This window comes from Cariama cristata, unplaced genomic scaffold (genome assembly GCF_000690535.1).
Source record: "Cariama cristata isolate BGI_N322 unplaced genomic scaffold, ASM69053v1 scaffold32456, whole genome shotgun sequence".
NCBI classification, from domain to species: Eukaryota; Metazoa; Chordata; class Aves; order Cariamiformes; family Cariamidae; genus Cariama; species Cariama cristata.
Genome location: NW_009622088.1, coordinates 1 through 15,162, shown reverse-complemented (window position 1 = coordinate 15,162; position 15,162 = coordinate 1). Strand labels below are relative to the sequence as shown.

The 15,162-nt window shown below is 37.6% G+C and overlaps 1 protein-coding gene across 1 annotated transcript; it reads right to left on the bottom strand.

Moving 5' to 3' along the window:
* Window positions 1-11,146: 11,146 nt before the first annotated feature.
* LOC104163274 (integrin beta-8-like) lies at window positions 11,147-14,717 on the bottom strand (the record flags this gene model as incomplete). Its single annotated transcript, XM_009702220.1, has 4 exons — window positions 11,147-11,585; window positions 11,679-11,842; window positions 12,757-12,860; window positions 14,492-14,717. Coding segments are annotated over 4 exons (617 nt in total), but the record flags the coding sequence as incomplete, so codon positions are not given.
* Between the last annotated feature and the right edge of the window lie 445 nt (window positions 14,718-15,162).

Genomic DNA, 15,162 nt, shown 5'->3' with positions numbered 1-15,162 from the left:
TGATTCTATGATTCTATGATTCTCTCCCTCCAAAATACTTTTGATGAAGTTCTGAAGATAGGAAGGGATACATCCCAAAGGATGCAGAATCAATGCACAGGAAGCCAGGCCTAGACACTGAAGGAGCTGTGCTATGAAGCCTGAGGAGCGGACAGGGAAATTTAGCTAGGAGGTAGCAGATTTTCTGAGCAATTGTCGTGATGTTATAGGTACCTTCCCCATTGTGGGAAGTTGTGGACTGGCTAGTAGGTAGAAAAGCTGAAAAGAAGTAATAGGCTGAGCTAGAGGTTAAAGAACTTAGTTCTGTTACAGGAAAATTAAAAGTATTGCAATCCTTTCAGTTATAAATCTTACCATCTCCTTAAATAAAATCTGTTTCCATATTCCTCTTACAACTCTGCAGGTTGCACGACTAATTCAATATCACATTTAAGAAATTTTCCCTTTTCAAGAACTGGAGACAGCTACACCAGGGTAGATGGACTCTAGTTCTCAAAAAATCTGGCTATTCTCATGAGGATATGGTATAAAGAGTAAGCACTCTTGTCAGAATATGGTTCTGGTGCTGTGAGAGCACTTGTCACTTCTGTATCCCTAAGGTAAGGAAGGCACAGTGCTGCTCACCAGTTCATCTTGTGAATACTGTAAATGAAATCCTATTTTAACATCTTGTAGGGAGGCACCTTGGGGAAATGAAGTATCTGAAAAACATCATTCCAAGGGACATCTCAAAAAGATTCTGATTTAAAAAAGCAAGTCCCTCATACAATAATCCTTAGAATTAGCAAGATTTCAGGTATGCTATACTGGTGACTTCAGGAGTAGCTACGTATAAACTAACTATAAATTTTATATTCAATAAAACTTCCATAAACCAGGTGTTGTAATCATAGTAAAATTATAATACTGTCTTCTTTCCCAAAGCTTGCTCAAGAATAACAATTCCCTTGTTTTGCTGGTTTAAAGGACATTGCAGACTTCACTTTGTTGGCAAGCACCTGCATTGGCCTAGGGAAGAAGCAGTAACAGGGCACTGACCAAGCAGGGAGTAAAATTTGGCAAGGTAAAAGCACATGAATTCCATAGGAAGTAGGTCACCAAATGTATCAGATAGCTTAAATGATAGCAATTAAACTCAGTAACACACTTTCCCTCAAGATATTTCAAGTGATGGTAACAGCCATTTGTAAATTTTCCTTTTTTTTTTTTTTCCCTCCCAAAATAACTGAATACGTTAACACACTTGACAAAAAGTCAGCTAACTAGACAAGCAAAATTACTGGGTAGTACAGGAATTTACAGTGAATTATACATTGCATTATTTTCAGGTAGTTCAAATCCAAAACAACTCTTTCAGTGAGTGAAAAAGGGATAAATAGAAAATATAAGAACAATAGTTTCTACCATAAATTCTTTGTGATCCAAGAGGCAACATCAGCTAAGACAATAAATAAAGGGTCTTACATTTTGGCTTGCCAAACAGGTTCTGTAAGACATTGTTTTCTTCAAAGAAGGACTATAATATGTTACATTAACATTCCTAATGTGTTGTATATCTGATCTCAAAGGGGACCTGATGGGCTTGATATTCAAAGATGCTCAGCATGTTCACTCCTAACATAGACTTCAGCTGAATTGCAAGGTCCCAGCAATTTCACAGAATTGAACCTTGGACAAAATTGTTGAAGCCAAAGGTGTTGTTTTTTGGTTTTGTTTTTTTTTTTTTTTTTTTTTTAATGGGAATTAATCTACTTGATTTTTATTTTAGGCAGCATGAACACTCTCAGTCTGTCATATGACAACAAGTTTTCCTTCTGAGAATGCCACTTTTTTGGTTTGCAAAATGATCTGACACATAATCTCTTTTGACCTAGTGATTCCTTCCTTTTTAAAAAGCAAGACCTCACTTTCAAAGGCATGAGGAATACATTGGCTAAAGAAATATTCATTTATTATTTTTAACATCATGATTAGAACCTATCTGTGAACCAAGACTCCCTGTGTAAGGTGCTGTGTCTGTCTTCCATGCCTTAAGTTTAACGTGCAAGGCAGCAGCCAAAAAAGATAAAGTGCAAAGACTCAAGAAGATGAGCATTGGCGAACACTTCAAATCACGGTTTCAACATGATAGCAGCCTAACCATTAACAGAAACTGGGATATGTATAGGAATTTTTAAAGGAAGATCCTGTTATGCATGAGAAATTAAGGGAGGAATCCCATTTTAAATATATACAAAAAAGGTATGTAAGAACATATCTGTATATATAGTATATGTATTTATATAATTTGGTCTGACAAGCTATTTAGCAGTCAGAGATGGAGTTCTTGATACTGAGGAAAAGTTAATTTGGATGGAATATGCAAACACACACACACACAAAGGTATACATGAAGAAATATTTACAAATTATAAAAATTGCTGTCAGAATGGTGCTACTGGAATGGAAATGCGTCTCTGGGTTTTGTATGTTCCATACACCTTGTGGAAGCTGTGAGGGTGCCAGATTAAAAGCTTACAGCAGGAGAATCCCTCTGGGTATCTGAGGACTGTCTAGCTCACCAAGAAATAGCCCTCACTTCTTAACATTGGAAAGGAGCAGAACGTGACTGCATCTGAACAGGTTCAGAGATGCTCTGTTTAGCTTTGCACTACAGACTTCAAGCTGTTCTTGTCTGCCCCAAAATAAAAAAGCTCTCCTCATCAGCTGTTTGCTGATGAAGCCCTATGATTCAGGCACAGTGAGAAAAATTTTCTCTGACAGCCCAATGTAGATATGGAGAGACGCACAAGAAGCTGAGAAAGATGGGAAGTATTTATTTTAGTTGGCTTTTTTTTTTTTTTTTTTTTTTTTTTTCCACAGGAGCCTGGGTGCAGCTGCAGAATAATTCAAGGACAAAAGCCAACCTTAAACACTTCTGAACACAAGAATAATCCAGAGAGCACCATGTTTAAGTTGTAGAAGTCTTTGGAATTCCTACTTTTTCCAGAGCAGAATAAAGCAAAGCTATGTCTAAAAATTATGTGGAAAACCCATCCACTGACATGTCCCCTGACACCTCAGCAGTTCAGCCATGTATCTTACAGCCTTGGTGATGCTTTCAGAATGGATGTGTTAAGGCTATGGTCAAAGGCTAGAAAGTCAGAAGGGGGTCTGTGGGAAAGGCTGCTCCTGTGACCAGTTTTGAGAGCAGAGGAACCCCACTCAGGAACAGGTTCTGGGCTCTCCAGATTGCTGAGGAATAAAGAGGCTTAGGATGAGGTTTATGGCCCCAAAAGGGGGACTTGGCAAACTGTGAAGCTGGAAGAAATACATCACACGCACCGATTTCAATAGGCATATGTGACATTACTTGGCAATATTATGCTGTTGTGGTTAATCATTTAGTTTTATCAGCTTGCATACACATAATCTTTATTAAACAGTAACTATCCTTCATGAATCATGTAGTTCAAGGCCAAGAAAATAATCAGAGGCCATATTAAGCTCTGGGCTGAGTAGATGATAGAATGGTTTGTAAAAAGGAAGACACTGCTTTCTGCCATCTGCTACAGTTTCCCTGGGATGAGGGGCCAGGAGATGACAATGTTGGGGCCTTTTTAGTGCTAATAAATCAGACTGGCAGCTTACGCCTAAGTAACATGAACTGTGTATAGTTCAACCCAACCTGGACCACTTCAAGACTCCCAAGCAGAAGATGTGTGGCCAGAAGCCCCTGCACCACATCGACAGTACCTGTGCTCTAAACACAGCTTCAGACCGTTTGTGTTTCTGTAAAACTAGATTTTTTATTTAATTCATATAATATGTTTAAACTGTTTGGTTCTAAACCCAGGGTAGCAGGATTTTTCCAAGGTTCTTGTCTTTGTTGTAGACCTGAAAGCAGAAGAAACTATTCACTTTTCAGACTAACTCCCCAGCAGTTAAAATTAGTCACATAACAAAGTTCTTATTCTTAATTCTAATCATTGCCTTTAGGTTGTCACCATGCATATTCAGATCTTCACTCAAACCAACTGTCCCTAATGCCGAACTGTTCTCCTCCCATCTTCTCTGTATATTGGATCAAATTCTGCACCTATCACAAAGGGAATCATGCAGGGAGAGAAATTCTGTAATAGCATGCACCTACATGACTGGTGTCAAAAAAGTGGCTGAAATCAGGATCTCTTTCCTCCTCCGGCTTTAGAGGCTGTAACTTAGGTTTCTTTCCTCTTTGGAGAGACTGAGCAGCAAGCCTTTTTCTTGTCAATGGTATCTGCAACAAAATAGCAGTTGTGTTACATTAGAGCCAAATTAAGGCACTATTGTGCCCTCACTGACAACTTTGTGGATGTGAATAAAAATTGGCTAAATACAATGCCACTACTGTCAAAATCCCTATCTGTCATTACCTGGACATTTTAAGGTATACAGACACGATTTAAATGCTGGATTTCAGGATAGAGCAAGAAAGAAAGACTTCATACAGATCACTTACCATCATTCCATGATATAACAGGGTATGCAACACAGCTTGTTGTCAGGATCACTGTCTATAGGAGACTTAAGTGTTAACACTAACCTTAGTTTCAAGATTACTATCAAATGGCAAAATGAAGCCCTATGTCTGTAGCTCAAGTTATATGCTTAAATTATATGTCTGAAATTCAGATCTAGGTTTATGTTTACTCTGAGTTGGTGACAACATTAACATTCCCTCAACAAAGAGTTTTTAAGGAAAATGTGTATTTCTCAGTTCGTAGGACTGGTTGCATGTGCTTGCTCTGTGTGTCAGTGAAGGCTGACGATCCCGCCTCTGTGAAAGGAAATTTCTCAGCCTCAATCTCATCAGGCATATTTTGGGATTATGTTCCTTGCTTTGATGGAAGAAGCAACAAAGATGAACAGATTGTCCTTGTGATATTTAATTGTTTCTCTTTCTGGTTTTGCTGTACACCTTTTCCCAGGTTTTCCTATTCTATTGTGTTAGGTCCTGGACACTAATTGGCGTGATGCCTGAGCATATATCAGTTGTCACTTGATTCTAGCTCGCTCTCTCATCCCCAGAGCAAAAACTGGATCATGTCAGAAGCATGAACAGCTAGTTTTACCAGTGATGTCTGTCAGGTGTCTTAGCGCCACAGCTGTCTCTTACCGAGGCATCATCATCTTACAGCACAAATTTTGAATGTCCTTATACACAGTATGTCTGAAGTACTTTTCCTAGGAAGTTTTGTGGCATTGTGCAAAGCAAATGCTATTATTGATTCTGCCCAAGAGCAGAAAGTGTGTCATCTTCCCCATCTAGTGATGCATTTTCACCAATACTCATAAAGCAACCTAAGCCTGCAGTGAGTGGCATAGATGAGGCATCTGTGGAGAGATTTACCCACTCCCAGAAAACCAGCTCCTCTATCACACAACAGAGCAAAGCAGAAGAAAGGCTATCGTAATCACCTATTAATCTACAGATTACCTTCTTGTCCCCTACAAAGTGCTAACATCTCCTGGTGCATTCATGTTTCAGTTGGGTTGGGCAAGGTAAACCAGCTGCCCCTCCAAACTGCTAACTGCTATTGTGTTCCTTCCCACCTTCTCAAAGTTCATCCTGAACATGCATTCATCTGTTTGCCTACATCTGATAAACACGGTATTCTTTGTATTTTATCTCTCCTGACACAGTATTATTCCATTTAAAAATGACTGTAATCATATGCTTCCCCTTGCAGGCATTTGTGCACCTTAATGAAAGTGCTTTATATTTTTAAAAGGAGGTGAGTATCTCTTCTTTAACTTACCACAGACATATTGAAAATTAAAAATATGAAAAATCCATATGGATTAAATATTGATTTTATTTTTTAGAGAGCAAGTACAATGATGTTGCATTAAAATAATGCTATGTCATAGTTGTTACAGCTCTGATAGAAAAATAAACATCTCAATATACTACAGTGTCAAGTCATTAATAAATATCAAAATAGAAGTTAGTAGTCAACTGAAATTAACAAACAGCTATAAAAGTATCTATTTTAAATAATATTCAGTATATTTCCAGACAAACAAAAGTAGTGATTTAAAAGTATCATTTAAAATGTGAAACAAACAGTAAGAAGTTATAAATTTATTTAAAACCTCTTCCCTTACTAACATTCTTTATGAATAAAATCTAGAGAAACATTATTTATCTGTATATACTTTTTTTTACAAAAGATAGTATATGTTAAATAGAAAATTAAAAACTGTAGTATTATTAATAGCTGTCACACCATTGCTAAATAAGACACTTTAAAGTAGCTTTATTTTTTGAAGCAGTAGTAAGGAAAAGTGAAAAAGATGTTAGCACAGTGAATTCAACCAACACTAATGCCTTCCCAAAAGAATCTTTCATCTTTCAATATCTCACTTCAAAATATAACTGAAACAGCCCAAACACAATATAGGTATCAGGATGAAATGTTAGGATTTGGGTAGAAGCCACTATTCTAACAAATGCCAGACCATTTTTTTTTTTTTTTTTAAAATAAATAGGTACCTTTTTTTTAAGAGTGTGTGCAGAAAAGGAAACAAAGAGAACATGCAATCCAGAGCAGCATTTCTAAAGCTTAAGAATCTACTAATTTTAGTTTTTTTCTTTTTCTTTTTTTTTTTTTTTCTCCCAGAAAGGCCAACCATTCTGACCTGGCTTGCACTCAGTGAAACCCCACTGATTTGGCTCGCTATAGAAATGCATTCATGCTGGCTAATCTTAACTTTTTTTCCTTCTCCATGAATTTCAATTCTCTGTAAGATCCATGAGATGTCTGTGAACCTGAGCAGTGTCAAGATCATCATTAAAAAGTAGTGTTCTTCTTAACTACTGCTCCATTTCTGCTTAGCAAATAAATCTTTCCCCTCTCTTGCAAATGGACAGCCAGAACACTGGCACTATGCTTCACTCATAGAGCAAAGTAAGTGTCACCCAGCGCTGACTCAGCACGAATGCTTCTATGAGAAGTGCCCTTTCCCAGCTACAGCTTACATTCCTTAAGGCCGGTTGGTGGAGATCCTGGGGCTGGTGGGAAGTCAATGGGCAGATGCCCGAAGACTTCTCAGAAGCTTTAAAGGAGGTCTGCAGCATCCAGGTTTACAGTACATACTGACACAGGTGGTCCCTTGCTGAGTTACACACAAAGCATTTTTTGACAAGTAAAGATGTGAAAAGCCTGCAGCGCTGAGGGTTGCAGACTGCACATAATGCAGTTCCAACGTGTGGCCAAGCACCTAGGACACAAACCGTACCACCTCTGCCAAGCCAACTTACTTTGAAGAGGCTTCCTGCCCTGACAAATGGAAAGTGTGGTCTCAGAGCACCACCTCTGCAGGGATGCCGTGGGGAACTGCAGGACGCATTGTGCCTGTTGAGGATGCTGTCTCTCTTCAAGTCCCTGCACAGGCAGCAGTGCACTCGCCTCTCTGCCTTGGGCATCACTAGGCCTTATGGCTACTTTAGGACTAAGGGTTGCTCGAAGCTGCTTCACACGTTCACTCCCACGGTTTGCAACACATGTACGTTTAGGTATGCACACTAAGCAGGAAACAAATATTACATATGATCAGACTGGGAAAAAGATTTTTTCCACTGCAGTCTGAAGAATACTTTACATAGCAGGTTTTCATGACACCATAGAGAGGAAAAAATAAATCCAGTTGAAAATAATGGATAAAATGTAAACTATGCCTATACAAACGTCCTTCCTTTTTAAGGTTCACTTCCAACATTCCTTGTGAACGTAAGGGAATTTCAGCTGGGCACAATGAAAATTCCTTGCATACCATGTACACGTTTTCTGGATGAAATAGCTATTTTTCCCACACACTTCTGTACCAATGTTATTAACATAACTCATGATGCTTGGAAATAATCAATCCATAGTATTTCTTAATTTTAGAGTCTTTAAAAAAATTTGAAGTAAAATGCATGCTTTTTAATTGCATAAACATGTAATTTCTGAAAAGTTAGACAAATAAGTTGTAAAGGTAAAGGTAAAAAATTAAAGGTAATAAAAGTGGGATTAGAATTTGAAAATTATACATATGGATTTTAACATTAACACATCTGCTGTGAAAAGTCATGTACATGCAAAAAAACCTCCCAAAACCAATGATGAGATGCAACAGTATCTGCTGGTATATTTTTGGGTATAGGCATGCAGTCGAATTATTTGACTTTTTTCAATTTTTGAAGAAGGCCAGTATAAGAAGTTTCATTTAAGAAGTTTGGAACGTTCTATTCTGAGGCTTGATATTTTTTCCCCCTATTTTTATGAATATCTTTGACATACAATACAGTGAAAACTAATATGAACTAATTCATCTTTAATATCTCCCATATTAAGCACTATAGGAAGCAGAGTCCTTCTGCAATTGCTAAGGAAATTCCTTGTGAATTACAGGCTGCTTTCTCATTTAAGGTCATGTGCTGAGGGAACACAGCTCCCTAAATAGTGAGGCTTTTGTTGGGCTATTCATCTCCTGCAGCAGCTCTTCTGAAAAACATGGTCAAAGGCAGAGGGAAACAAGTACCAAGCAAAGCCAGAGTTTCTCATGGATAGATTCCATCCCTAGAAACAAAGCCTCCTCCCAAGGATCCTGCTCTGTATAAGCTCCCCATGGGCCTTCTAAAAGCCTTGACCTGTCACATTAGCAGCAGCTTATTCTTTTTCACTAGCCTCCTCCACAATTCAGCAAAACCATGAGGGAGATGCAAAAAAGCTTTATTTCCTTTTTCATTTTCCCTTAAAAAACAGTTTTTTTTTTAAATACACTTTTTTTTTTTTTTTTTTTTTTTAACCTCAGAGCAGCAAGCAGCTTACAGTGCAGTGCAATTTGCCCTGTGAGCCTGCTCTATTTGACCAGAGCGTTTTAAACATTCAGGTACGTGTCTGATAAGGAAATACTGGCCGTGCCCCTTCACAGGCAGCACTGCAATGCCAACTAAGTGCTGCAGAAGAAAAGTATTAGCAGTGCCATGTGCCTGGAAGATGACACAGCTCAAACCTTTCTTCCACAATGAACTCAGCTCCATTGTCCCCTACCCACATAATTCAACTCCTTCTAACAGTGAAAAGTAATTTCTAAAGAAAAAACATTAGTTATCACTTCAGTAAATGCTTTAAAGGCCATTGTGCGAAATACATTCTGAGGAATATTTGTTAAAAGAAATTATCACACTGTTTAAGGAACATAATCACATCTTTTGTTATATACTGACATTCTCCACTGAGCTTTTAATTTATTTTTTTTTTATAATTTTGTTAAGTGAAACAGATAACCAGAGACTTTGTTTCCTACTCACTTAAAAATACTAATGAATTGTTACCAGGGAAATAGCAGGTCAACCTTTATGAATCTTTTCTCTTTATCCCACTGAAATCAATTGTTTGGAATCTGTTAATTTACACAGGTGGAAAATGGTTCTACATGTTTTAAAGGAAAATGAAAGTTTAAGGTATACTTGATAGTTTACAGAATTAATCTATAATTAAGATATTACAATTAGGCTGTCACTAGAATCAGGGTCAGTGTAAGGAAACACCCTTTTCTTAAAATGAGACCCTTTTACTTGTATGGTAGAAAGCTCAGGAACTACTTTGAAGACTGCTTTAGAAACATTTAATAATCCAGTTTTTTAAAAAGCAATCCCTAAAATCTAAAGCTTTTTTGACAATTTAATGGAATGCTCATTGTCTCTATATTATTTTTCTCAGTCCCACTTGATCCATGACCCAAGAAACTGCGAACACTCACGTAACACTTACCATTTGTTCTGCATCCTGCCTTCCTTTCACATGTATACTCCTCAGATTTCAGTGGGAATTTACAGAAGAAATACAGAATAGGAAATACAAATATATACTAATTTCTAAAAACTGCCTATAAAGGGGTCCTGCTTTGATTTTGTAACTCATATCTATGACAAGTACACACCAATATTTAGTATCATTAATTAATGTTGCTAAAATGATACACTGCAAACTGTTTTCTGAGATGATTTTTCCTTTTGCAAGATTCTAGTGGATTAGAGGTTGATCAGATTTTCATAGGGTTTCCACAGCAGAAAGTTAGTAAATCAGACTGTTGGCCGACTCTTCCAACTAGCATATATCAGTAACACATCTTCTACCACTGTAGCCGGTTTCAGGGGTAATAAAATGCTTCAGCTTGACTTTGTAGCTCTAATTCTGCTCTCAGATAAGCTTATATTGGTCCCACTGTGTTTAGAAGAGTTTTGCCCATTTCTGAAGCCAGAATCTGATCCCACATTTATGAAGTCAATTAATGTGTTCTCTTGGGGAAAAGACTCCTGTTTTCCTCACCACTTTCCAAAATGCAGGTTCTTTTCCACATCATGCTGGACACATTTCTCAATGCACAGTCACAAAAATTGAAGTGGTTACATAATTCACAAAAACTAATCCTGTCAACTAATTTACATAGAAAAAAGAGCACGTGTGTTAAATCAGACTTATGTCTGACATCACACAAAAAAACCAAAGCTCTTATTTGGCAAAACACTGACATGTAGCTAGCAAACGAAACATAGCTCCGGTGTAATCTATCTACTTGCAATGGAGTTGATGCTGCTGACTCCAAAGGTGAAGTCACCTGGCAGTGATCATCATGTACACGATGCTGTTGGACACAGGAACTCTCTCATTTTCTGTAGTAATTCAGTTTCCAAATATCTTAAAACTTCTATAAAATTTTTTACATTGAAACAAGTAAAAAAGCTAAAAGTTACTCTTTATCAGATATAAATTATCTGTAAGTGACACCATACCTATAAAAACTATATATATAATTTACCTGTGTGTGCGTGCATGCGTGTGTGTGTGTGTGTGTGTACACACACAACGATACACCCACACCAGTAACTAAGCACTCATTTAATCCAGTCATTTTTATTAAGTAATGAGGAAAAGCTAAGAGGCTAAAGCAGACAAATCAGTGGAATTTGTCAACTGAGAGAAATATAAAAGTACCATTTACTCTATTTAAGAGCATTTGAATAGTTTCTATATTGCTATAATATACAGCATTGTTAATATTTCAGTCACAGCTTTTGCCCATTCCCACAGAGCACATCAGTACTAGCTACATGTAGAGTGAGATCAGTGCTTTGTCAGACCGTTTCATATCTACATTCTAGGCCATAACTAAATAAATTAGAATATGCTAAAGTGCTACATCAACTCTAATGTTCCTGAACAGTAGTAACGCACATTTCTCTTTCAAATAAAAAAATAAAATACAGCAGCTGTAGTTTCAAACATAGTCACATTATGTGAATATGCTTACTTGTCACCTTGTTACAGTATTTAACAAAACGCACAACACAAAACCATATGGCAACAGTCAAGACTCCGACAGAGTACAAAAGGTAACTTTTGAAAAGTCGAGCATGATGGAAATAGACATTTGCAGAAAACACACTGTCTTCAGAATTCACACTTGAAAGTTTCATTTAATCGTAACTTGCTGATGTCGATATTTATTTCCTCTGGTTTGTCACGTCTGTACGTTACTGTTCTTGTACAAACAGTAGGCAAAAACATCTTATCCTTGAAGGAGAAGATACAATTTTTATCAACAGTTAGCTAACTTTTATAGGCAAGAAAAAGATTACTGAATATGATGACACTGAAATCAATTACCTTCTTTGTTGCAGATATTCTGTAATCAGCTGAAGATTTAACTTTATTGCTACTCCCCTGCAGAATTATCTGCCTGATGATAAGGACAATAAGCAACCCGATCAGAAAGGTAACTATAAAGATTATAGAAAAGACTCTAAAGTAGCTTCGTCCAGAGAAACATTCTGCAACAAAAAGAAAACACAAGTGTAAAACCTAACCTATGGAATAGGCACATCATCCCTCAAACACAGGTATATCTACCACTGCATAGTGTTGGCCACCATAAATTCTCTGTAAGCCAGTGAGTTATAGCTGAAATAGAGAGGATGAAGCGTTAGAGATGTACGGGGCCAAGACAGTTTAATCTTCATGATATTACAGTGCAGATCATTGGCGAAATATGAAAGAAAATGTGGTTTATTGAATCTTTGTCCAGTGCTATCTTCACTGGCAGACCTCTCTCACACAGTAAGCTTTCCTTAATTAATATTAAAATTATAAGAAAAGTATTCAGTTAATTTCCTCATTAATGAACAACTGTAAGATAAAAAGACGTACAAAAATGTGAAGTGACAAAAGGTAACCATTTACCCGCATTTATGATGCAGTGTGGACTGACTAAGAGATTTTATTAAAAAAAGTTTTATTCTTCCACAGCCCTCAAAACTCAGCAGTTTTTCATACTTGAAAGGAATATTTAAACATTACTGAACGTGAGGTAAGCATTCTACTTCATTCTTCCTCGTTTCTGGTAATGTCAAATAATGTAAGCATATCCAAAGTAATAAAACATACAGATGCCATAACAGATTTTTATAAATATTTCTTTAAGCATTGCTGAGGCAGGATACATTATTATTAGATGTGACTTCTCAAGGAGCTGGGAAATCTGATTTAGCAATGCTTGCCAATCACATTTCCTGTTATTATTTTTCTTTTACTTTCCCTGAAGCTATGAGTGATTTTTCTTCTTGCTTTCTTTGTTATTGTAATAATATAACACACTTTTGAAAGACATTGTAACAGTGGTGAATTCAATTATTAATCCCAATAGATTTTTACCTCTTATTAAAATTACCTAGAAAATGTCACATACCTGAAGTTTGGTCAATATAATGCAGCAGGTAAGCACATGAGGTTGTGCACTGGTCAAGTTTTGCTTGAGATACGTTGTTAGAATGATGGCACTGAACACAATTCCTGTAGAACAGAAATGTAATTAAAAACCTATGTCTTCCTCTGCATTCCCCTTAAAGAGATTGTATCAACAGGCTGACGTATCGCTTGCACATAATGCTTTCCTGTTGTTAGCAAAAACATTGTGACATTTATTTATTTTTTTCTGAAATATGATGCCCCTCTCAGCATTTTATCCATGTGACGCCTCTCAGAACCAGCTAGTCAGAAGTTGTAAAGTAAAACATGTCTTTGGCTTCGAGCCACCTTCATCTGGCCCCTGCTCTGCATTTTGTGATGTGAGTTTTTCAGGGGGCGTAGCTAAGGGTCCAGCACCCTTTCTTCAGTTATCAGCCTCCAGTTCAGTCCTAGTCTTTCCTTATCTATCAATTCCATTGGGATGCATGCTGGAATTGAAGGGTAGAGATAGATATAGGAAACACAGCTTTGTTAATAATTTTTTGGATGCTATGTTAAGACAAAGCCACATAAGTTCCCACTGCGGGGCAGTTCAGAGGGTCAACAGCACAGTGGGAGGCAGCACTGTCAGTCTTACCATCTTCACTGTATAGCCTCATAGAAGATGGACATCACAAGTGATCCTGAAAAAGCCCTGACTGAATTTTTAATGAAGCTATGCCATCTTCTATATTTATTAAAGGCATGCATTTCAGAGCAACTTTGAACAACTGTAAGTCAGCAAAGCCAACTGCATTATATCTAGTGAAGTTTTAGCAGTCACCTTTTCAGACATGGCCGAGCTTGGCTTTCCAGCATATTCACCAGATGAGCTGTAATTCAAGTGAATACAAATAAACCACAGTTCTGTTTTGATCACAATTCCCTTTCCAACGAAAGGCTCTCAGCCTCTCGGCCACAGTGGGAGGCAGAACATTACATGTGCTGATGGGAGAGCATAGAAGAGCCATGCCCAAGGACAAGGCTTCATTGACTCTTTAAGCCAGCAACACTCAGTGTGCCACTGAGTGCTTGGTCTAGCTTCTCTCCTCCTTGGGCTGCTCATTTCTACCTCCACGCTGTCCCTTCCTGTACATGAGCAAGGAAAAATGACATGCTTTAAAACTAGCAGGCAAAGACTCAGAGGTTTAAAACTGAGTAATGGAGAATGTTGTTCCCTGGGTAAGACCAGCTCTGCTCTGCTGACCAATGGCAGTGATAATGCGCAGGTACCGCTCTTGTTCCACACCTCCTTCTTTCAGCTAAGAAGCACAAGGAGTGTGCAAAAAAAAAGTTTGGAGAGTATTATTGGACTTGGTGGCATTCAAGAGTAGGACCTAACGTCAATTTTTAAAACTCTGAACTTATGGGCTTTATTTCCTACCCAAAAGATTTCATATGAAGAACCATCTTTTAATAAACATATGACAAAATTATACTCATAGGACACACCTCCTTCGACTTCAGAAAGCTGAAAGTTGGATACAGACTGGTGAACACAGATACAGACATGCACTTCTCTTAATTGCCTATGTGAACCCCTCAGCTACATAGAGAAAAGTCTCAAGTATGAATTGTTTCAATTTCCTACAGTCTAAGTATCTAAGAATTGTAGCACACATCTAGCCAAGCAGAAATACTTCTCCTCATTTCAACACTACAGAGTTAAAAAATCAAGTCCAGCACAAGAAACGTACCAGTTTTCTTCACAGGCTTTGTTACAAGTAGGGCAATATTCACACAAACGGCCAAAACTTCTTGGATCTGTGCACTCACACTTTCCACATACACATTTTCCTCTTCCACTGCAAATCTGGCCCTTTGAATTCAGGCAGTGCTTCGCTGATTGTAACGAGCACTGGCAACGGTCACCTTCCCAGCCAGCAAAGCATTTGCATTTACCAGCTTCACATTCACCATTACCTACAACACCAGATAGTTTTGAGTCATATGCTTTTATGAAAACATACAAAGTCAATTTTTATATGCATACATTTGTATTGCTGGTGCTTTATGTTAAACAAAGCTAATTTAGACCTTGGCTTGCTAATTAGTTTTTAAGTTAACAATTTGGGCTGAAATTACCAGTACAATACATATTTATGGTTGCTGTTTGTTGTTAAGCTGATCAAAAGCTGCTACCTTGATGTCATCCGAAAACCTTTTACTAGAATTTTTCCTTGTTGCCTTGGATCAAAGGAGTGGGGATTAAAAATTACACAACGATCAAGATAACAGTCTTCAGGCAAAGTAAACAAACTTCTCTTTACGAAGAAAGCATTCAATTCAAATAAACAGCAAGGTTCAGTGGAGGAAGGAGTATCAAGTTCATGTGCATGTGCCAGGTTCATCTTCTTTCCTTTCCTTT